The sequence below is a fragment of the Populus trichocarpa genome, chromosome 2, assembly GCF_000002775.5.
Source record: "Populus trichocarpa isolate Nisqually-1 chromosome 2, P.trichocarpa_v4.1, whole genome shotgun sequence".
NCBI classification, from domain to species: Eukaryota; Viridiplantae; Streptophyta; class Magnoliopsida; order Malpighiales; family Salicaceae; genus Populus; species Populus trichocarpa.
This window is the reverse complement of record NC_037286.2, coordinates 13652313-13673815: the sequence shown is the minus strand read 5'-3', so window position 1 is coordinate 13673815 and position 21503 is coordinate 13652313. Positions and strand designations below refer to the sequence as shown.

At 36.0% G+C, this 21503-nt stretch overlaps 5 protein-coding genes across 9 annotated transcripts; 3 read left to right on the top strand and 2 right to left on the bottom strand.

The window, feature by feature from the left end:
- The first annotated feature begins 1726 nt into the window (after positions 1 to 1726).
- Positions 1727 to 3262, top strand: LOC7497280 (homeobox-leucine zipper protein ATHB-7). Its single transcript, XM_002302623.4, has 2 exons — positions 1727 to 2337; positions 2433 to 3262. The coding sequence occupies exons 1-2, from the start codon at positions 1981 to 1983 to the stop codon at positions 2790 to 2792; spliced, it is 717 nt and encodes a 238-aa protein (XP_002302659.1). The 5' UTR covers positions 1727 to 1980; the 3' UTR covers positions 2793 to 3262.
- Positions 3263 to 4176: 914 nt separating this feature from the next.
- On the top strand, positions 4177 to 11637 carry LOC7497279 (pentatricopeptide repeat-containing protein At3g49730). 4 transcript variants are annotated; one of them, XR_008058606.1, is made up of 6 exons: positions 4205 to 4968; positions 6030 to 6185; positions 7538 to 7733; positions 7819 to 8061; positions 8154 to 10908; positions 11228 to 11637. XR_008058606.1 is itself a non-coding variant. In XM_024595402.2 (5 exons), the coding sequence occupies exon 5, from the start codon at positions 8867 to 8869 to the stop codon at positions 10799 to 10801; it is 1935 nt and encodes a 644-aa protein (XP_024451170.2). In that variant the 5' UTR covers positions 4177 to 4968; positions 6030 to 6185; positions 7525 to 7733; positions 7819 to 8061; positions 8154 to 8866; the 3' UTR covers positions 10802 to 10911. The 4 variants fall into 4 exon arrangements, 1 of the variants encoding a protein (XP_024451170.2); XR_008058604.1 differs by having other exon boundaries at positions 7525 to 7733; XR_008058605.1 differs by lacking the exon at positions 4205 to 4968 and adding an exon at positions 4989 to 5547 and having other exon boundaries at positions 7525 to 7733.
- On the top strand, positions 4530 to 8529 carry LOC127903938 (uncharacterized membrane protein At1g16860-like). The gene is made up of 5 exons (XM_052450190.1): positions 4530 to 4548; positions 4856 to 4968; positions 7525 to 7733; positions 7819 to 8006; positions 8405 to 8529. Exons 1-5 carry the CDS (start codon positions 4530 to 4532, stop codon positions 8527 to 8529), a joined length of 654 nt encoding a protein of 217 aa, XP_052306150.1.
- Positions 11638 to 12423: 786 nt separating the features above from the next.
- LOC7457417 (U4/U6 small nuclear ribonucleoprotein Prp31 homolog) lies at positions 12424 to 16722 on the bottom strand. 2 transcript variants are annotated; one of them, XM_024595400.2, is made up of 9 exons: positions 16537 to 16722; positions 16304 to 16376; positions 16127 to 16192; positions 15878 to 16018; positions 14668 to 15560; positions 14509 to 14579; positions 14021 to 14123; positions 13779 to 13854; positions 12424 to 12858 (listed from the first exon to the last, which is right to left on the bottom strand). In XM_024595400.2, the coding sequence occupies exons 2-9, from the start codon at positions 16304 to 16306 to the stop codon at positions 12751 to 12753; spliced, it is 1461 nt and encodes a 486-aa protein (XP_024451168.1). In that variant the 5' UTR covers positions 16307 to 16376; positions 16537 to 16722; the 3' UTR covers positions 12424 to 12750. The 2 variants fall into 2 exon arrangements, with proteins under 2 accessions (XP_024451168.1, XP_002301428.1); XM_002301392.4 differs by having other exon boundaries at positions 16304 to 16343.
- A 2403-nt stretch (positions 16723 to 19125) lies between these two features.
- LOC7457416 (pentatricopeptide repeat-containing protein At5g08510) lies at positions 19126 to 21079 on the bottom strand. Its single transcript, XM_002301391.4, has 2 exons — positions 19863 to 21079; positions 19126 to 19758 (listed from the first exon to the last, which is right to left on the bottom strand). Exons 1-2 carry the CDS (start codon positions 20787 to 20789, stop codon positions 19141 to 19143), a joined length of 1545 nt encoding a protein of 514 aa, XP_002301427.4. The 5' UTR covers positions 20790 to 21079; the 3' UTR covers positions 19126 to 19140.
- Positions 21080 to 21503: the final 424 nt, after the last annotated feature.

Genomic DNA, 21503 nt, shown 5'->3' with positions numbered 1-21503 from the left:
CGTGCCCTCTTCTCTTCTGTTCGATTAACATTAAGGTTCGATCTAAATGCAAAAAATTGCAAAGTGGGTCAATTTAATCTCTACAAATCAACATCAAGGTTATGGCTGCGGCACATGAACATTTCGAGTGAGAGCAGTAACAGACCTCGACAATTCAGTTCAGTTAGATGCCAAAATCAATCTATTAACATCTTAACCAGCGAGGTTCCAGTTGTTCTTCTTCAAAGAAAAAGGCAATAGAGAGAAGAGAACAAACAAATAAATCCAAAGTGATTTAGAATCGACATAGCTTGTCATATGGACTTTTTGGTTCCCAGAAAATAGGTTTCACACAGTGTGTACGAGAGAAAATCTCAATTAATTAGTTTAGGTAATGGAAACTGATAAAGACTTCATCTTGAAATGTATTTTAAGCTTGAATTATGCAAGATTCTCCGATCAAAAGTTTGAAATTTATATTAGGTTATGTTTGTTTCCTGAAAACTAGTTTTCATGAAAAAAATTAGAAATATTATATTATTTGCTGATTATATCAAATTTGGTTCTCAAACTTTTGATTGCTATATATATTTTATTTTGAATATTTATTTTTCAATTTCATCTCTTAAAATTTAATTTTTATATTAACTTTGTTCCTCATTTTTATAATTGTTATTTATTTTTCCCTTATCATTTTTTTATTGAAATTTTTTATCTATCAAATTTGATCCTTATTCTTTTGATTGTTACTTATTTTATTTGAAATAATTTATAAAATGTTTATTATTATTATTTTAATTTCTTCATATATTTTTTTTTATAGATTTGATCTTTATTATTTTGATTATTATTTATTTTATTTGAAATAATTTATGAAATTATATTTTTTTCAATTTCACTCTCATTCAACTTTTTAATTTGTAAGATTTGTTTCTTATTATTTTAATAAACTTGAGAAAAATAAAACGTTAATAAGTTATTTTCCAACTCATTTTTCATGACATAACCAAACACTGGAAAATATTTTCTAACTTATTTTCCATTATACTAACAAATATTAGAAAATAATTCATTTTCCTGGAATTCACTTTCCAAAAGGAAACTACTTTCCAGCAAACAAACGGAGCCTTAGTGTATTTGAAAATAAGGTAACGGTTGCTATTCAAAGTGCTTTTTATTTCAAAATATATTAAAATAATAATTTTTTTATTTGTTAAAAATTATTTTTGACATCAGCACATCAAAATGATCTGAAAATATAAAAAAAATATTAATTTGAAGCAAAGAAAAAAATAAAAAAAATTTAATTTTTTTCATAATAACTTTTACGTTTCAAAAGCACTTTTGAAAAAATTTGAAATTTTTTTATTTTTTTATTTCAAATTAATATTTTTTTTATGTTTTCAGATAATTTTGATGTGCTAATGTAAAAAATAATTTTTAAAAAATAAAAAAAATTTATTTTAATATATTTATAAATAAAAATCAACTGATAGAAGATCTGATTCTGTGCTCCCAAATTCAGCTCAAACACTTAGGGTAATTTATTGGAGAAGTTTGTGTTATTTTAGATATTTATAAATATATATAAGAAATTACAAAGTCATTGATGAGAATAAACAAGCCGGCTTGAATAGGCCACCTAAGCTAAAGGCCCATCCATGAAATTACTCCAAGAAATGAAAAAATAAAAAATAAAAAATAAAAATAAAATTTGAAGCACATATAATGTCCCAAGGTGCCATAAGAAAAGCACTGTAGGTTATCACGCTGGAAATAAAGCCCTACAAACTGAAGATAAAAAGCAGCAACTAAGCAAATTGCAGTCAGACCAGGAACCAAGGCTTGCACACACAAAAACTTAGCTAATAAATAACATTCACCTCTAGCTCACAAATACTCTTAACAGTTCCAAAATAATCTCCTATGACAAACCATATTTGATTATTTGAATTAAAGAAACAGAATTTCCTGAAGGCAGTTGAAGATCCCAACAACAAGATGTTTGATGGAGGAGAGTATTCACCTTCGGCGACAGAGCCTTTTAGCTGCATGAACGGTGTCACAACCTCCAGAAAGAAGAAGAACAAGAACAAAAGGAGGTTTAGTGATGAGCAGATTAAATCGCTGGAGTCTATGTTTGAATCAGAAACAAGGCTTGAGCCTCGAAAGAAGATGCAGCTGGCAAAAGAGCTTGGATTGCAACCACGACAGGTTGCAATATGGTTTCAGAATAAGAGAGCTAGATGGAAGTCTAAGCAGCTTGAAAGAGACTTCAGCATACTACGAGCCAATTACAATAGCTTGGCTTCCAGGTTTGAGACTCTGAAGAAAGAGAAGCAAGCTTTGGTAATACAGGTACTATACTAATAATTTTTTTTTGTTCACCTGGTTGGGGGAAAAACAGAAACATTCGTGTACATACTAACCAAGAATTTTCCAAAATTTGACAGTTACAGAAGATTAATGATTTGATGAAGAAGCCAGGAGAGGAAGGAGAGTGTTGTGGCCAAGGACCAGCTGTGAACAGTATCGAAGGCAAATCAGAGAATGCAGACACAACTATGGGTGAATCAGAAACGAATCCTAGATTGTCAATTGAAAGACCAGAACATGGATTAGGAGTCCTCTCAGATGAAGATAGCAGCATAAAAGCAGAGTATTTTGAACTCGAAGAAGAACCGAACCTAATTAGTATGGTGGAACCCGCTGATGGATCATTGACATCACAAGAAGATTGGGGGAGTTTAGACTCTGATCGCCTCTTCGATCAATCAAGCAGTGACTATCAGTGGTGGGATTTCTGGGCTTGATTGAAGAGGAAACTCAATGAAACTTGATACAAATTTATCAATTGTCCTTGTATTGATGAACTCCAGCTCTTGGTGAGGCAAAATTCAGAGAGACCATCGGAGAGGAACGCTTCAGAGGAATGCATCAATTGACGTGACAAATTTGGATTTTGTTGTGAGTATAGAGATTCAAATTGTCTTCTTGGTGCAACTAGAAAAGCTTCCGCTCTAATCTTACCTCTCCGAATCTGTCCCACATTAGAGTCCCTACTGGTCTGGGCCTGGAAAGATGATGTCCATAAAAAATGGAGAAAATAAAGGAAGCCGTGTAAGTAGTAAGCTAGTGTGCATAAAAGAGTTGCTTGTATGTGGGGGGGAGACGGAGAGAAATGCTGCATTAGAACTCCGATGTAGAGACATGTTCTCTCCAATCTTTAAAGGAGTTGCTGTTGTGCTATCTTATATGCAATTCAGTGTTTTCTTTTTCCCAATAGTGGTTCAATGTTTGCAGATAAATTTCATTATGAATATATGATCAGAGGGATCCCAAATTAAAGTGCACATATTGTGAATTGCGCCAAGGAAAAACAAGTAATGAAAACTATAGGGTTGAAATCAAAGGTACATGGTGATTCAGGAGATATACAAAAAGCAGCCATGAAGTAACCATACAATTTCAGGAGAATTATCCGCCTGCTTTGCAAGTTGCTCTTCTAACATTTGAATATCCCACTCGGATAAACTAAAGAACATTAGATGCATCTCTAGAGAATGGCTAAATAACATCTATAGGACATTAGCAAAGCCTTTAAATGTTGCATAATTGCAGTTCATGCCAAAAAAGGCAGCCTTAATGGAGCATGCAACACTAAGATGTTGCATTTCAAGTGCTGAAAAAGATGCTGTTTTGAGTGTTATTCAATGGTTTTTGACATCTTTATTATAAAAACCATCCAAAAAGCACCTATAGAAGCATCAACCTGATGCTTCTTCAACCCAAAAGCACATTCCAAAACACCAGAAACACGCTACCAAATTGGCCCTAAGCTATCCATCATGTAGAGAAGTTGTGGGCAGTAATCTTGACTTAAAGCTCTCATATGCTGATGGAATCTTGTGACAGCAGAATGTTTTAATACGCACCGTACTAACCTTGTACTAATGCTATTTGCTTATTCTAAGAGGGTATGAGTACGACAATTGATCTTAACATTCCGTTCTCCTAGACCCACCCGCCATATCAAAAACCTAAAAGAAAAACGAAGTTTCTACTATGGACCAGGATTTTAATCATGCGAATGTCTATCTAATCATTTTAATGCTACCTAAAGCCAATAAATTCAAAGATCAAAGAGCTTCACTTCAAATTTTTGTGCCAATTCAATCAAATCAGACATTAAGATCCCTTTAAAAGGGAAAAAAAAATTTAAGCACAGCAACCAGCCATCTCCATTATGGCATCGCGTCACCTCAAAGAATAGTTAACAACAAGCAGAGATGCTCCATAAATCAATGCAATGCAGTTCAGACAATCTCACCTTCAATTCCGGATTTTGAATCCAAAAATCGTCAATTCAATCGGCAAGAGATCCTCCCTACTCGAAGAACATCTCTGAAAACGAATTAGAGCCAATCAGGCGGCTGGCATTGCATGATTTGAGCTTATGGCGGGATGATTTGGTCAAAAAAAGGGTCCCACTTTCTTCCCAGTAACCAATAAACGGGACCGTTTAAGGAAAACGAGATTCAACAAGCAACATGTCGTTTGTAACAAAAGGTATGTATGTATGTATCTCCCCATTCGACTAGCTGAAAATCTCTCCTCCTCCTCTCAATGGTTTAGTAAAGTGGGTTGCCGTACAGAGAGAGAGAGACAGAGAGAGTGATGAACGACCTGTCCAATGCAACTTTGAGAGAACATAACAGCCACAGCTGCAAGCCAATACCAAGACTAGCAGTCTGCATTTTACTACTTGTATTCTTTGTTGGGCTTTCAGTTTCTGTTTTTATACTCGTTGTGGTCCATAATGTTTTCTTCTTTCTTTCTTTTATCTTGCTCTTTGCTTTAGTTCTTTCCTTTTTAGCTTGGAATAAGCTTAATTGGAGACGTAAAGCTGCTGTCTTTTGGTGTCTTCGTTCTTTTCCTGATTCTGACCTTGCTGCTGCTACTGAAGGACAGCTTGTTAAAATTACTGGGGTACTTCCAAACTTTTGATCTCTATTGTCTTCCTTTCATGAGCCTGTTTTTGGTGGGTTTTTGTTGTTTCGCTATTTGATGTTGTTGCTTAGGGGAAAAAAAACACGAAAAAAAAAGGGAAATGCTTGCTGAAAATGGGAGGATTTTTAGAGCAAACAGACATAGGATTGCTGGCGTACTATTTTTTATTTTCTTTTATCTAGGTAACCGTTTCTTCGTCTTTAACTTAAATGGTTCAATTGAGGGGTTTCAATCCGTTGCATTGTTCAATATGAACATAAATACCTTATGGGGTTTTTGAAAAATTGGTTTTGGATGAGTTGCTATTGAAGGAAAAGCATGGGGAATGTGGTCTGGTGATTATCAAATTGAAGTGAATAGGTCAAATGGCAACCAAAGGATATGCTATCTGTTTTGGGAGCGTGGGTGATTTTCTTATTTCTAATTTGCCTTTCCATAAATTTTTTTTGTGAGATTGGATGCCAATGGATTCTCTTTCTGATTTGATGTTATACTTTTAGTGAAACAGAAAATGTGGATCCAAGGTTGAGGGAAACTTTTATATCTATATATTTGAATGTACGTAGGTGATCACATCTTAATTGGATTTTTAGCTTTCTTGCCTTTGCAGATTGATCGGCACTTGACAGAAAATAGTATCAGTAATTTTTTGATTTAATGAAACATTCCAGATTCTGTAGTAAAAACTTAGAAATATGATGACAATGCTGCCTTATTACTTGCCAAGTATTGAATGATTGGAAACTTCACTGATTATTTATCTATCTATTTTATGTATGTGTTGCCAATATTAGTTTAACTAATATGACTCAATATTGTCTAGAAAATTAAGCACGCGGTTTTCATAGCACAGATAGCTGTCTGAGAAAGTCATGATAACGGAGGCATTAGTTAAAGAAGCTCATTGCATGATGAGCTCATCCTGCTAATCTTGCCTTTATTACCCTGATCTGAGATATCACTTAGCAGAATATTTTCTGGCTGACAAAGGATCAATTGCTTTTTTTTTAAAAAAAAAAATCTTTTGTTCATGATTTTAGCTGGTATCCTGTGGAAGCGTTTCCCTGGAATCTTCATATGAGAGAGCTGCCAGATGTACCTACGTATCTACTCTTTTGTATGAATATGGAGGTTTTGGAGTGAAGCCAATGAATGCTAATACATCATGCTTACAGTGGAATCTAAAATATTGCGAGGTATGGATATCTCTTTACTCACAAACTTTTACACTTAGAACGATTACTTTATTTATATTTTCTACTGGGTTGATAGCTGATGTCAGTTTCCTTTCTGATTCACATAACTTCACTTTAAGTAGTTAGTTGTAATTACAGTCTATCTCTACAGAAAACTAGAGATGCTTTGTACATTTATTGAATATACTCGTCTCTCGATCTTAGTTTATTTTTGTACATTTATTAATTTTTGCAAAACAGACGATTACCAAGCTATGATAAACCAAACCGGAGCTTAGAGAAAGAATATGTGAAACAATCTTTTACTTCAGCATTATGCACAAAGTGGCTGTTATTAAGGCTCAAGCCTACAATCTTATGGTTGCAACTCTTGCACCAAGCAATGACACCCTATAAATGGAAGGACAAAATTAGCATAATATTGCTCGTTGTTTTAATCAGTTCAGCATCTAATTCCACCTTCCCTATTTGTACTCTTTTTTTTTATGAAGAAATTGGCATTCTAATTAGTTTCACAGTCTATGGACATGTTGTTTGATTGTCGTGCTGCAATTTTTATGATAAAGCGTGCGGCAGTTATGAATGCTGTGCCATTGTTTTGATAGCTAGCTTCACCTTGTTGAATTTCTCCTGCCTTATCACTTATTTTTTCTTTCCCTAATTTCTGCATTTTTTAAACTTCCCAGATTCTGGCCTCTCCCCTAGATTGTGGCCCAGATTCTGGCCTCTCCCCTAGATTTTCCCGTCTCTGATGCTTCACAAACTATTTAATCTGACCTAATTCTGTTTGCAGTCAAGATATCTTTGATAGTGTAAATTGATGGTCATGAAGAGACCACAGGATTGCTGCTCTTCTGTCAGTCAACATTTCACTACATTTTTTTAGTGCCCTCCTCAATAAATCATTCGACTATGAAAACATGAAATCTTAAGATCGGATAATTAATTTATCCAGGTGATGAATCACTAACAGTTTTTGATATAGGTCTGATATTTGACACTTTCCTATTGTATTAAAAGCAGGTTACATCTTCTTTGGATCTTGCTCATGCAGCAATTAAAATTGGACAAGCATGAATGTATAATATAATATAATATATGTTGATGCTTGGTTTAAGAAATAGACCATCCATTTGTCAGGATTTGAGGCGACATGTTATTGTTAAATTCATCATGAAATCAATTTCATGTTTTTGGCATGTATGTCAATAAAAAAGCTCTGTGGCTCTTTCCACTAGTTCAGTACATATTAATGCTGCGCTTGAATCTAGAAATCATGGCGAGTCATTTTTATTTTTGGAAGTTTGATGTTGTTCTGTTTGGAATTTCTACCTGACAGAGGTTCTCCACAGACTTCTACATAACTGATCGAAAGTCTGGTATCAGAGCCATGGTAAAAGCTGGTTCAGGTTGTAAAGTTGTTCCCTTGATTGTTGAGAGCAAACTTGTGACTACAAGGCAATGCAGAACCCTATCTTCTCACTTGAGGAAATGGTTGCAAGAAAGAAACCTGTCAGCCGAGGCCCGCCTACTACGATTGGAAGAAGGGTAATCTATTAACCTAGGTCTTCTGTTGCTTTTGTGCATACTTTGCAGAAGCTTACGAGCTGGAAATTTCTGTCTGTTTCGGCAGGTACGTACAAGAAGGCAGCTTTGTTACCGTGATTGGTGTTTTGCGTAGAAATAATGATATTTCGATGATTGTTCAGCCACAAGAGCTTTTCTCCACAGGATGCCTGTGGCAAAAGCTTTTACTCCCTGTGGATGTTGATGGGCTAATCCTGGGGTTCCCAGATACTGCTGGCCCTAACATGAACCCAGGTTACACACAACACTCGGAACAATAATGTCAAACCTCTCAGAAAATTAGGAATAGGTAGGTTTTGGATCTTGTTGATAAAATTGATTTCTCCTAGAAGTTTATCCTTTCTGTTACACCTATGCGATTTCTTTTCTACGTTCTTCTAGGTGGTTCTTTTCTGATCTTCATGCCTAGCCGCTCCCAGGTCCAAAGATTCTTGTGCTTACCATCTAAAAATGACCCCTCAAAGACCACCATGAAATGATGAAGATTTATAGGGATTGGAAGAAACTTCTTCCGTGGCAGGGCATGGGTGGCCTGAACTCCCTATACCGGATAACAATAATTTTCAATAATAATAAAAAATAAACAGCATTGAATATGGTCACTGGAAATTCTTAGCAATTAAAATTCGTAGAATTTGCAGTAAACTTCTTGCCCAACATAGCTCGCAAGCAAGTAGCGTGCAAGCCAAGGTGCTCCGGAGTTCGCTGGATCAGTGTGAGGGACGAGTGCCCACCTGCAGCTCCCAAGATCTCGTGAGGATACCCCCAGTGCCTGCTTGAATGCTTCTTAGTGTTCCAAGAAAACAAATGAAGACGAAATCCTGGTTAATAAAAAAACGAAACTTGTCAAAAGCAACAGCGTGAACTTCAACTATATGCATCAAACAAAAATCTTCAGTAACATTTCTTCTCAAAGGCTAGTTGTAGGATGGGAGTCTGTCCGTCTTTTCAAGGTAAACGCAGTAAAAAGACAAGTCGTTCTTTGAGAAACCCAAAATGTTTAAGCGACAAGTCTCTTACTCCACCAGCAATGACACATAAAGGAAAACCTGGAGGTGAAAGAAACAACAATTAAAATCAAGAGAAGGAAAATAATGCAGAGGGTCTCTTCAAAGACAATCTTCTTCTCTATCCTTAAAGGGCCGAATAATTACAGTGCCTTGCTTCACTCTAACATCCTTCTCCTCATACACAGACAACAACTGCACCAAAACCCCAGCAACAACATATCAAACAAAACAACCAATGGGTTTGGTCTTATTTCTCTTAAAACCCAACAACCACAACCACAACCACACGAACGGGACAACAAAGTCGATGAATTTGCAAGCGATGTCGAGAAGGTATATAGATTACTCAGGAAATTTCACTCTAGAGTTCCTAAATTAGAACTTGCTTTACAGGAATCTGGTGTTGTACTGCGTAATGGTCTCACTGAACGTGTCTTGAATCGCTGCGGCGATGCTGGGATTTTAGCTTATAAATTCTTTGTCTGGGCATCGAAGCAGCCTTGTTATAGACATTGTTATGAGAATTATAAGGCTATGATTAAGGTTTTGAGTAAAATGAAACAATTTGGTGCTGTTTGGGCTTTGCTAGAGGAAATGAGAGATAACAGTGTGTTAATAACGAGTGAAGTTTTTGTTGTTGTTATGAGGAGGTTTGCTTCTTCTAGAATGGTGAACAAGGCAATTGAAGTTTTAGATGAGATGCCAAAGTATGGATGTGAACCTGATGAGTATGTGTTTGGTTGTTTATTGGATGCTTTGTGTAAGAACGGTAGTGTTAAGGAAGCTGCTTCTCTTTTTGAGGATATGAGAGTGAGATTTAGTCCAAGTTTGAAGCATTTTACATGTTTGTTGTATGGTTGGTGTAAGGAAGGGAAGTTATTGGAGGCTAAACATGTGTTGGTACAAATGAGGGAAGCGGGGTTTGAGCCAGATATTGTGGTGTATAACAATTTGTTAAGTGGGTATGCAACGGCTGGGAAAATGGGGGATGCTTTTGATTTATTGAAGGAGATTAGGAGGAAAGGATGCGACCCTAATGCGACTTCTTATACCATTTTGATTCAGGCACTTTGTGGGCAGGAGAAGATGGATGAGGCGATGAGAGTATTTGTTGAGATGGAGAGAAGTGGTTGTGATGCTGATGTTGTGACTTATACTGCTTTGGTAAGTGGCTTTTGCAAGTGGAGGATGATAGATAAGGGATATCAGATTTTGCAAAGCATGATACAGAAAGGGCATATGCCCAATCAATTGACTTATTTGCATCTGATGTTGGCCCATGAGAAGAAGGAAGAGTTGGAAGAGTGCAAGGAATTGATGGGGGAGATGCAAAAGATTGGTTGTATTCCAGATCTTAGTATTTATAATGTAGTGATTAGATTGGCCTGCAAGTTGGGGGAGGTGAATGCTGGTGTTGATGCTTGGAATGAAATGGAAGTAAGTGGCCTTAGTCCAGGACTTGATACTTTTGTTATTATGATTAATGGGTTTCTAGGGCATGGATACCTGGTCGAGGCTTGTCAGTATTTCAAAGAAATGGTTGAGAGAGGTCTTTTGTCTAGTCGTCAATATGGCATACTGAAGGATTTATTGAATGCCTTGCTGCGAGGTGAGAAGCTTGAATTGGCTAAAGATCTTTGGAGTTGCATTGTGACTAAAGGATGTGAGCTTAATGTGGATTCATGGACAATTTGGATTCATGCACTGTTCTCAAATGGGCATGTGAAGGAAGCATGTTCATATTGTCTGGACATGATGGATGCTGATTTAATGCCAAAACCAGAAACTTTTGCTAAGCTCATGCGTGGTTTAAGGAAATTGTATAACAGACAGTTTGCAGCCGAGATCACAGAGAAGGTGAGGAAGATGGCTGCGGATAGACATGTGACTTTCAAAATGTATAAACGACGAGGGGAGAGGGATTTGATAGAAAAGGCCAAGGCGAAAAAGGATGGGAGAAAAAGAAGGGCCCGCAGACGCCAGTGGGGTGGGGGTCATAATAGAGCTAGCATTTTGTAGTTTTTGTGTTGGACTGTTATCAAGCGACTGAATTGTTTTATTGGATTGCTTTCGAGTCTGTGTGCTTGCTTGCCCTGGTGTGACATGGAGCTGCTTCAATCTTTAAAGTATGCTTTTTGCCCCTTCTTCGGTGCCTTATTCTTTTGTTCTGTTTTGTTTTCCCTTTCTTTTGGGTAGCAGGTAGTAAACCAGATAGGTTATGAGTCCCCTGGTGACTTTTTCCCCTATATTCCATGTCTGAACGTGCATTGCTTTGTTTAGGGAAGATGTGCTAACAAATAGGCGCCAGCAAATTGTATCTTGTCTATCACTTTTGTAGGACACAAACATAGTAGTATCATGGGATTGCACTTGTGCATGTGCGAACATCTTAACCCAGTCTGTTTTTAAATAGTTCGCATCTCACTTCATTCATCTTTTGTCCAGCATGCGAATGGAACAAGGGCTCTAATATGCTGCTCCAGGAAAGGTGACAGTTGAGAACACTCCAGACTAAGACTGGTGAAGAATATCAATTGTACATTCATGCATCTAATGTACATGATATTGCTTCTAAATTATACATTCTATCCTTATTGCTGTCATCCAAACCATTTCGTGTTTGTGACTGACTTCCCCTGCTCAAGTGATGGAAAAGACGCTATCAGTATTACCAATATGATAATGGTTCTTCAAATGTTTTTCTTTCTAGTCTTTTTTATTGTTTTGTATTCTGGTTATCTTTACTATTCTGTTGAATTCAGTGGTAGTGGCTGTTTATGCAGCTGTTGCCCGAAAGGCAGATGATATGATCTCCTCTTTTTTTCCCAATTCAATTATGCTTTTGGTGCGCTTTAGAGTCTTGTATTTATGACAATTGAATTCTCCTGATTCGTTCCTTGCTGTTACACATCCCTTTTCTGGATAAATTATTCTCAGAAAAGCTTACTTCGTACAGGAAGGTAGGCATTCAAGTTGATGACAATGCCCACCATGTTTATCTGTCTCTTTAAAGATCCACACTCCTGCATATGCATAAACCAGGAGGGATATGAAAGAGAGAGAAAAAGAAATCTTCAAATTGACGATACTACACGTTCAGGAGTTATAAAAGCTCGTTCATGACATTTTCCGGTGTTATTGTCCCAAAACCTTCCTCTTTGGGTGAGTTTGTCACCATTCCCTTCTTGCTCTCTCATTGTAGGTGATATAACATGGTATTCCCAGACTTGTATTGCTTCTCAAACTGGGCATGCTTCGTTGCAAGAGTGAAGCCTGGAGATTCATGAGCGCTCTGTATTGCAGCAGGCAGAAGTATAAACAGACAACGTACAATACCCAGAGTCGGAGATGAGTCGAATAATAATTTCTTAAAAGTCAAGCACAAACCTCAACAATCAACAGTCGTCCAAGTTTGTACATCGTCGATGCTTTGCATCCACGTAAACAGCGAGAACTGCTCTTCTCAAAATTTAACGCTTAACTTGTCAAAGCTATTACCGATACAAGTCAAATTATCACCATCAGTTCTCTTTTAATCCACATAGCATCAATCAATCAGAGGCAGTTTACACATGGTTAAAACCTGACCAGCAACATCAACATGCAATATTGAAAAATCAAAGCATAATAAGAATAAGAAATTTAAAATCAAAGCACAATTTATGTAAAGTTCCAAAGCCAGGAGGTATAACTTGGCGAACATATGATATCTGGTATCCAAGGTTGTTATCATTACTCTGTTATAATGAGAATGAATAAGAAGGAACAGCTCGCGTAATCTTGACATTAAGATTGTCATATCCAGCCAAGTGATTTTGAGATTCAAGATACCCCTCATGTTGATAAACAAAACTGGTGGTGAAAGAACTATAATCCATAAGGTTAGTTACAAGTTCATCTAAACATCTCCCTTGCACATGATTTAATGTACAGACTAATACAAAACAGCCAACGTGAGATTCGCATAATCAGGTCCTCTTGATCTTTGAAAAGGTTCCATTCTCAGAAAAATAGGTGCTTTGTGTCCCACTGCCAAGTTGGTGCGCATGAGCTTGTGGATTTGTGAGCTCAATCCCCTGTTAAAACAAGATGATAATTGTGGTAAGCACTTATCTACTATTTTATGAGCTTAGTTTTGTTATAGAAGGCCTGTTCTGGATTTGATTGACATATGGTAAAGCATAACTTAAAAAATTTATAGCAGTAAAAAGTTCAAAAGGCATGGCGGAAAATTTTCCTGGCAAATCTTAATTGAAATAGGCCCTGATCAACCCTCAACTTCAGATGCAAGATGAAACCAATTTTACTGTTCTATTACGGTCTATGAGGATGAGAAATCTAAACAGCTTTTTTGACTACTCTGGAATCTTTAATTCTCTGATATAGGTAGATTCAACCCTGAACCCATTCCCTGTCACCACTAGAACCTAATGCCCAGAAAAAAAAAATGACGTTTTATACATGGTAAGAGGACAAGAGAAAGCGGAAAGCCATGCAACATCCAATCTAAGAAGCAATGTTCTACGATCCAAAGCTTCATCACCTAACTGCTCTGACAAACAGCAATGGATTTCGAAGGCAAATCTGGCCACAAGTATTACACAGGATCAACATGAAAGTACATATTTCTACTTCTAAAATGCTTCATAACTTGATTTCTGTTCTTTTGGATCAAGTGAAAGCCATATAGTGCTTGATTTTTTAAAAAATTATTCAATCTCATATAGAAACTTAAAATTCTTAAATGAGAAATTTCCCAATGTCAACTAACATTCCAAGAATTGAAACCCAGAAACTATTGCAAAAGGTCCGGTGAACTATTATGTTCACTGTCAAGTTTGGGGATAAATTTGCAGGGTCTGGGCTAAATACACTTTTCCTTCCTTTGTAAATCTTTCTCATCAGTGCCAGCAGCACCAGCTTGAATTTGTTATTCAAATTACCATTGATAGAAGCAATTCATAATCAAAATAGACAAAAAAAAAATACAACAAACCTGAACAGGAGTAAATGCCAGACTTGAGGTGAGGCCAGAAGTAGCACCACTGCTTCCATAATTCTTCTCCTTGAACCTAAAAACAATAAGGCCATGAATGGTTGAGATGGAATGCAAACAAGTTTGACCAATTTGAGTTCCAAGCTAAAGTTAAGAAAAATTAAAGAGAAACTTTAAGACTCATAAAACTGCAGCTTTGATGGAAAAAGAATAAAGATTCAAAAGAAGCAAAAAGGGGTTACTTCTTAGCAACTTTCGCTGCGAGTTTGCTCTGACCAATTGATACACGCAGCTTGCCATTCCCAGCCTGACCAAGCATACCATAACCTTCCCCCAGCCCATCACCTAAGTGTCAAGGGGAATTTGCAAACCAAAAGAAAAGAATTTAAAATATATTCTAGATCTATAACAACAGACATAATAATAAATAAAAAAAACCTTGCCAATTAGTTTCCTTGAAACTTTCATTCTTACAATGAATTGAAAAAAAATAAAGAATACGATATGCAGGAAGTTTAGCAACATATTGTTCCAAAACAAACCAATAGGTGGAAAAGGAGGGGGTATTATGTTTGTATATATTTCAGTGATGGCAAAAGGTCTATTTTCCAGCTTATTGAGCACTTAAAGTGACGAAAGAGCTAGCTACTCAGAATTATATCAGAATATATTATGAGGTATAGATTCACAACTATTTCAGAATCTCAACAAGCTAAAGAGAAGAATTTACCCAAAGAACTCTCTTCAGGTACCCCAAATTGCATCCTATTGGCCAGCTTCCTCATGTCTGTTATCGCATATCTGGAAAACCATGCACTATGAGGTTACCCAAGATTCAAAGAAAAAAATCACCTAATAACAAACATATAAAAACAAAAACCTACACTACCTTTCTTTCATCTTCCTTAGGCGCCGCCCACCTCTCTTTTTCTTAGGTTCAGAATCAGGAACTGGAAGTGGTTTAGGTTGCTTTGCAGGAGGAGGCTCTTGCCACTTCTCTATTTTCTTGTGAATCTCTTCCCTAAGGGTTCTTCCAGTGTTTCCTGATGGATCTCCTCTAGTAGAATCTACTCGTGCAGCAAGTGTTGATTTTGCAGCCAATAGTCGACCAGCACGCATTCTCAAAGAAGGTGGTGTGGACTGAAACACCTCTGTTTGCTCTATATAACCAACACGGAATTGGGATGTTGCAGTAGAAAATCCTGCAAGGTTCTTCTTCTTGGCACCAAGAAGCTGAACATTGCAGGCAGGCATCTTGGCTAAGGCTGTGAGACCACCAGCCATCCCCATAAGTTTTGCAGCAACAGCACTACCAACAATAGCAGAAAGATTCGGTGCAATGTAACCCATTCTAGTTTCTACAAAATCAAGGACCTTCTTCTTTGCTGAATCAAGTGCAAGAGCTCGATTACAAGCGTCAATTGTCTTTTGAAGGACTTCTTCAGGAAGCGGTTTGCCACTTGTTGTGGATGCTGTCACAGAAATCACCATTCTAATAGCGGCAGGTATAAGCCCTTCCATATCAACAAGGGTCAAATCCATCTCATTTCCAATCTTCTTCACAACACGAGCATAATCAATTGGGTGATGGACAAGTGATTCAAGCTCCGGAAATTTCAGCCGGTACTTGTCACGAATAAAATTGTGGATGATAACAATTTCATTCTCAATGTCAACTGACAATGCATTGCAGTTCACTATTAGCTGATATTCAGGATCATCTTCCAATACCATTCCATGATCTTGGACATCTGAGCCCTTCTGAAGTGCATCTTCCACTTTCTACCATTTAAACAACAGGATAAACACAACATCAGGTTTACTGAGGACAGCATCAAATTAAATCAAATGAAAAAAAAAAAAGAGGCAGCCTTGGAAGAATTAGTGGTTGATCAAAAAACTTTTTTTAAGAAAAGAGCACCAAGATGAATTTCATTTCTTATAGAGAAGCCTTCAACAACAAATAAAAGGGCAAGGCAGGAACATGAAAAGGCAACAGAACCATGCATAGAGTGAGCAGACGAGAAGTTTATACCATTTAGCCAAACCAACAAGTACAGGGAGAGAGAAGTGAATATAAATGGATAAAAAATGACAACCTGCATTATATCATTAAATCGTTGTGTTTTCTGCAATTTTGACACACTGTCCAAATCATCATAGTTAAGAGCTTCAATGTCTGCCAAGTCTCCATCGACATCCTCTTCCATGTTTCCTGCCTCTACATCATCATCTTCATCCTACAAAATTATCCAACAAGGTTAACCAAACAACTAAAATACAAGCTTAATTCTCTAACTAACAAAAATAAAAATATAACACGCGCACACAGAGAGAGAGAGACTTACGACAATATCAGCATCGTTGTCGGATAACTCATCAAGGTCAGCAAGGAAAGAATCAGCTAGTGTTGCCTAAAAAAGAAGGCAGTTAGCAGACAAATACTAACTACTACAGTAATCTTCTTCTTCTTTCTAAGTTTAATAAAAAGAATTAAAAAAAAAAGAGGAGAAAGCTGCCAATACCATTTTTGTGATGTAATCGCGTCGGCCTTCGTCCAATATTCTGTAACGAAACAGGAATTTTTTTTTTTTTAATCTGGAGAATCAAAACAAGATAAATAGTAAAGCAGGTTGCAACAAACACACAAATATTAATTGCCCAAACAAAAGATATGTCATTAAAATGTAAAAGAAAAAAAATGAAAATAGGTAAGTCTTGAAATCGCAAAGAAAAACTTCTTCTCTTTAATACCAACCAAGTGATCTGATTCCAATAGCAGTGATTGTTCTGAAGATTGCCCTAATTTTACAGTAAAAGAAATTCAAAATCGGTGGAGCACTTATATATATTTCGATTTTAAAAATAAAGTGGAGAAAAGGTTGGGCTTATTTCTTTATATTTTCAGGAAGAAAAATCTTGAAAGAGAGACGAGAGCACGGGCATACGTTCAAGCAACGGTATGGGTCGTGCTGGCGCAGATCGAAATAGGGACAAGAGCCCACAATGTGTCCTGTGATGATGCAAATAGCGACGATGGCCCAAGATATTTTGATCACCATAACTTGGACTTCTTACAGTTTTGACTTTTAACCATACAAATCCTTAATAATAATAGAGTTGGCTTTCTTTGTTTATTAAAATTTTAAAAAAAAAACTAAAAGACATAATAAATGATTCCGTTCAGTAAGACTCATTTTATTATGGATTCATACACTATAATAATTATTTCAAATAAGATATAAATGATTCATTTTATATTATCAAATTAATTAGAGTGAAATTAGTTATTTTATTTTTTTTCACATTAAAAAGACTAAAATACCCTTAAAAAAACAAATTGCCTAACATCCATGGGCTGCTTGGTCTTTTCACTTTTTTAAAAATAGTAAATAACTTAATAATTTTAATAGAAATAAATCTTAAACTTATTGTTAGGGTCTTTTTTGTCTTCTCACTATATTTTTTTTTGTTATCATCGCATGGGATAAGAGGTGATTTAATAATTTACCAACTTTAAATATTATTAAAAAATAATTGGCATGTGCATTGCATCTGCAGGTGTTTGCGCAAGGTGCAGGCGGCGCATACAACGTTACTTGTTAGCCAAAATCCAGATTCTTGGGTGGTGTTGGAAAGTGCTTGCGCGTCCTCTACATGCTTAGGCGGCCGTTTGGAAAATGGACTGTCGGTTTTTCACAATCGACCTTTTCTTCTTTTTTTCCCCTTTCCTCCTTTAATTCTCACACCAATCCTTCAATTTTCTAGACCAGCCCTTCAACTTGGTTTTTCTTTGAATTTTGTTCATGTTTTTTTAATTATTATTTGTTTTATTTAAAATAATTTATAGAATTGATTTTTTTTATTTCATCATTCTTTAATTTTTTTTTTCATTCATCAAACTTAGTCTCCAAACTTTTAATTGCTATTTTTTTATTTTCTTGATTTATTTTATTTTTTAATTTAATATTAAATATCAGATTTGATCCTCATTCTTTTTATTTTTATTTTTATATTTTTTACTCTTTTCTCGATTTATTTTATTTCATTTAATTTTTGTACCAAATTTAGTCATTATTCTTTTGATTACTATTTTTTTTAATTTTGGATGGTTAGAAATTTTTCTGTCATTTTTTGGGGTTTGCTTGCTATGGGTTAACCTAGTCTCATGATCTGGAACACAAATTTCAAAGATTAACCCATTTTGACTTTGATTTTTTTAAGGTTTTTTTTCTTAAATAATTATTTCATCATTCGATATTATATTATTAGGCCTTTAACTTCATGAGTTTTGCCTCTTTTCTTTCTATATAGTTATTATGATCTTATATCTTAAGTTGTAAGTTTGTCGAGTTAACGTGGGATGACTTAATCTTTTTTTTATTTATTATTGATTTTTTTCAAGTTTCGCCTTTATTTATTTTGTTTGCCTAAGAGTTGACCTCTTTTGTTTTATTCAATTTCTTTTGTATAGGGTTAGCTAGTTCTCATAAGTTGATCATGTGTTTGACATGCTAACTAGAGTCGGGTTTTTTTTTGTCTTTTTTATTTTTTTTTCAATCCATCCTTCAATGTTTGTGTTGCCGGTGATTGAGCTTTGGGTTTTTATTTTTTATTTTTTATAAGATTGTCCCGTACTCATTCAATTGAATGAGACTACGTGGCTAACGACCAATGCTTGCCCAAGAAATTCTAAAGGCTTTAAGTGCTCTTATTGCTTTCTCTTAAAGGAAAAATTTTTCATTCTAAAACGAGTATTTGAGGTATGTACTATATTTATTTTATACATTGGGTCTAAATACATAAAATGTTTTTGCAGATACTTAACTAAGTTATTCAAGTCTTTACAGTAATAAAAAGTTGACAAGTATTTATCACTCTTTTCTTGCTAACAGTTGTTGGGCTTCACTTCTCACTTAAAAATTAGGCTTCCGTACTCTTTTTGTTCATTATGCAACTTTTTATTTTGAGTTACTCAAACAAGCTTATGTTAGATTAATGTCCCTTTATATTTTACAATTTGAATTTTATATGAAATTCCAGATAATTTAAGTAAGTTTTTTATATTCACTGTTTAAAAGCCAAATTATATATTTTTTAATGTTACTAGTTTTTAATTGCATGCTTAGAACACGGTTTTTTTTTTTTTTTTTAAGCAGCACATGTTTTTAAAAAGTAGCGCACAGCAATGAGTGGACATCCTATATAGTGATAACGAAATGATAATGATATCGAGTTGATGCAGTGGGGAATAAGTAGACTATTGTGCTGCAGTTGTCGCTAATATACACCATCAGGTATGCAGCAAATAGGAACCAAAAATTCATGGTTCACTTGAGAGAGGGAGTAAAAGACAAACATATCACATCTCTTCCATTAACAATAACCCTTCAAGTTCAGGTTTAAAATCATCCTCGGTTATTTGTAACTTCATCTTTGTCGAAATCTCATTCAGTAATGCATATATTTCATAATGTCTTGGATGTGATTTATCTTCCACAATGAACTTGTGAATTTCACCTTCTCCTTCGATAACACTATATCCTGCTGCCTTCGTGATCTGCCCACCCTTCATAAGCTTTCTAAGCTTCGCAACCCCATCCCACCGTTGCGCTGATGCATATATATTGCAAAGAATTACATAATTTCCCGGATTCCACGGCTCAACTTGAAAGAGAGATTCGGCAGCTATTTCGGCAAATTCAACATTACTATGGAAACTGCAGGCACCCAGAAGTGTTCCCCAGATTACAGAATCTGGTTTCATTGGCATACTTTTAACGAGATCATAAGCTTCTTGCAGTTCACCTGCACGCCCTAATAGATCAACCATGCAGCCATAATGTTCCAATTTGGGAACAATACTGAAGTTTGTCTCCATTGACTGAAAAAGTTGCCAGCCTTTTGCAACCAGGCCTCCATGAGTGCACGCCAAAATAAGTCCTACAAATGTGACATCATCAGGTTCAATTCCTTCTCCCTGCAATGCCATCAACATCATGGGAACAAGTCAACGAGAATCCGAAATTGTGTTTTCCAATAAACTGCTAATACAAAGAGCTAACAAAGAAAAACCATGGTTACCAGCATTTGATCATAAAGCTGCAGGGCCTCATTGCTTCTTCCATGGACAGCCAAGCCCATCATCATAGAATTCCAAGAACACAAATTCCTCCTCTTGCCAATCTCGTTAAACACATGCCTCGCTGCATCAATTTTACCACACCTAGCATACATTTCCAACAAAGTATTGCTTACATACAAATTTTTCATCAGCCCATTGTCTCTTGCGTAACTTTCAATCCTCTCCCCAACTTCCAATGCACCAAGTTTTGCACAAGCTGAAAATACACTAGCAATGGTCACTTCATTAGGCCTAACTTCTTTATCCTTCTCCATCTTCAAAAACATCTCCAATGCCTTGGTGTACATTCCGTTCTGTGAATACCCAGATATCATTGTGGTCCAAGAGACCACACTCCTACTAGGCATCAATTTAAACAATTCCAACGCACCCTCCATATCCCCGCTCCTCGAATAACCCGCAATTAATGAATTCCAAGTGGGTATATCTCTCACAGTCATTTCATCAAACACTTGGCGTGCCAGCATGAGAACACCCAATTTTGCGTACATGTCAACCAAAGCAGTCAAGGCATAGACATCAAAGTCAAAACCTGATTTTATGAAATGGGTATGGATTACTTTGCCATGAAGAAGGGAATAAAAGGAAGCGCAAGCGGGGAAGAGGAAAGTGAAAGTGAGTTCGTTTGGCGGGCAGCCTTTGAGGAGCATTTGGGAGTAGAGAGAGAGGCATTGGCGAGGCTGGTTCTGAGAGGAGTAGGCTTTGATGAGTTTGTTATAGAGAAAGACGGTGGGGTAAGGACTTTGATTGAACACTTTGTGGGCATAAGGGATGTCAGGGATTCGGAGGAGCTCTACTATGAGAGTTTTCGAGTAATCTATGCCTTTTTTAAGGGTATGGGCATGAATTCTGTTCAATTGGCTCATGCCAAGATAGTGTTCATATATATATATATATAAACAGCATTTATCGGGGGATGCAAATTACAATGCAGTAATGAGAATCTCAATAAACTACATAGATTGGGGCTAAAATGTGGAATTTGATTATTTTAAGGTCCTTAAAAAACAGTGGTTTGAGTTTGAGGAACATATAAATTTTCGAAAAGGGCTGAAAATGAGAGTTTAACATGCAACTTCAGGACTGGTGATGCCCACTACCACGTTAGTTTGATTAGGCAATGTGGGGCGTTGTGAACGAGGTAAGCAAAGAATCCATCATGAAAGGGGCTTGTTAGCCTTCATGATGCATGGCTTAAAAAGAAAAAACATGATTATAATTTATTTTTTCTTATGAATACATCAAATTCACATACATAATTAGATAAAAACCTCAATAGAAAAGATTTAGGTAGTGTTTAGTTTTGTAATAGTTTTTGTGGTTGCAGTATTTTAGAAAACAAGACAAATTTTTACTTGTAAAATAAATAAATAAATAAAAATCTCTAAAAAACAAGTTATTTTAACTTCTACAAAACCAACAAAATTTGAAAAACAAAAACAAGAGTTATTTAGATAACCATAGTTGTTAGTCTAAGAAAAACAAAAACTACCAAATGGTTTTTCGAAGAAGACTTCACTAAACTGTCAAAACGAAAAAGATAAAGAAGGCAACCAAATGATACGACTTCCTGCAGGTAA

Coding starts and splice junctions, on each gene's coding strand:
- LOC7497280 (XM_002302623.4), top strand. CDS start 1,981: ATGTTTGATGGAGGAGAGTATTCACCTTCGGCGACAGAGCCTTTTAGC. Junction 2,338..2,432: donor AGCAAGCTTTGGTAATACAG/GTACTATACTAA, acceptor AAAATTTGACAG/TTACAGAAGATTAATGATTT.
- LOC127903938 (XM_052450190.1), top strand. Junction 4,969..7,524: donor AGCTTGTTAAAATTACTGGG/GTACTTCCAAAC, acceptor TCTACCTGACAG/AGGTTCTCCACAGACTTCTA. Junction 8,007..8,404: donor TGGCCCTAACATGAACCCAG/GTTACACACAAC, acceptor TAAAATTCGTAG/AATTTGCAGTAAACTTCTTG.
- LOC7497279 (XM_024595402.2), top strand. CDS start 8,867: ATGCAGAGGGTCTCTTCAAAGACAATCTTCTTCTCTATCCTTAAAGGG.
- LOC7457417 (XM_024595400.2), bottom strand. Junction 13,855..14,020: donor GCAGCGAAAGTTGCTAAGAA/GTAACCCCTTTT, acceptor TATTGTTTTTAG/GTTCAAGGAGAAGAATTATG. Junction 12,859..13,778: donor TGGCATTTACTCCTGTTCAG/GTTTGTTGTATT, acceptor TTGTTTTAACAG/GGGATTGAGCTCACAAATCC.
- LOC7457416 (XM_002301391.4), bottom strand. CDS start 20,789: ATGAGCCAATTGAACAGAATTCATGCCCATACCCTTAAAAAAGGCATA. Junction 19,759..19,862: donor AGCTTTATGATCAAATGCTG/GTAACCATGGTT, acceptor ATGGCATTGCAG/GGAGAAGGAATTGAACCTGA.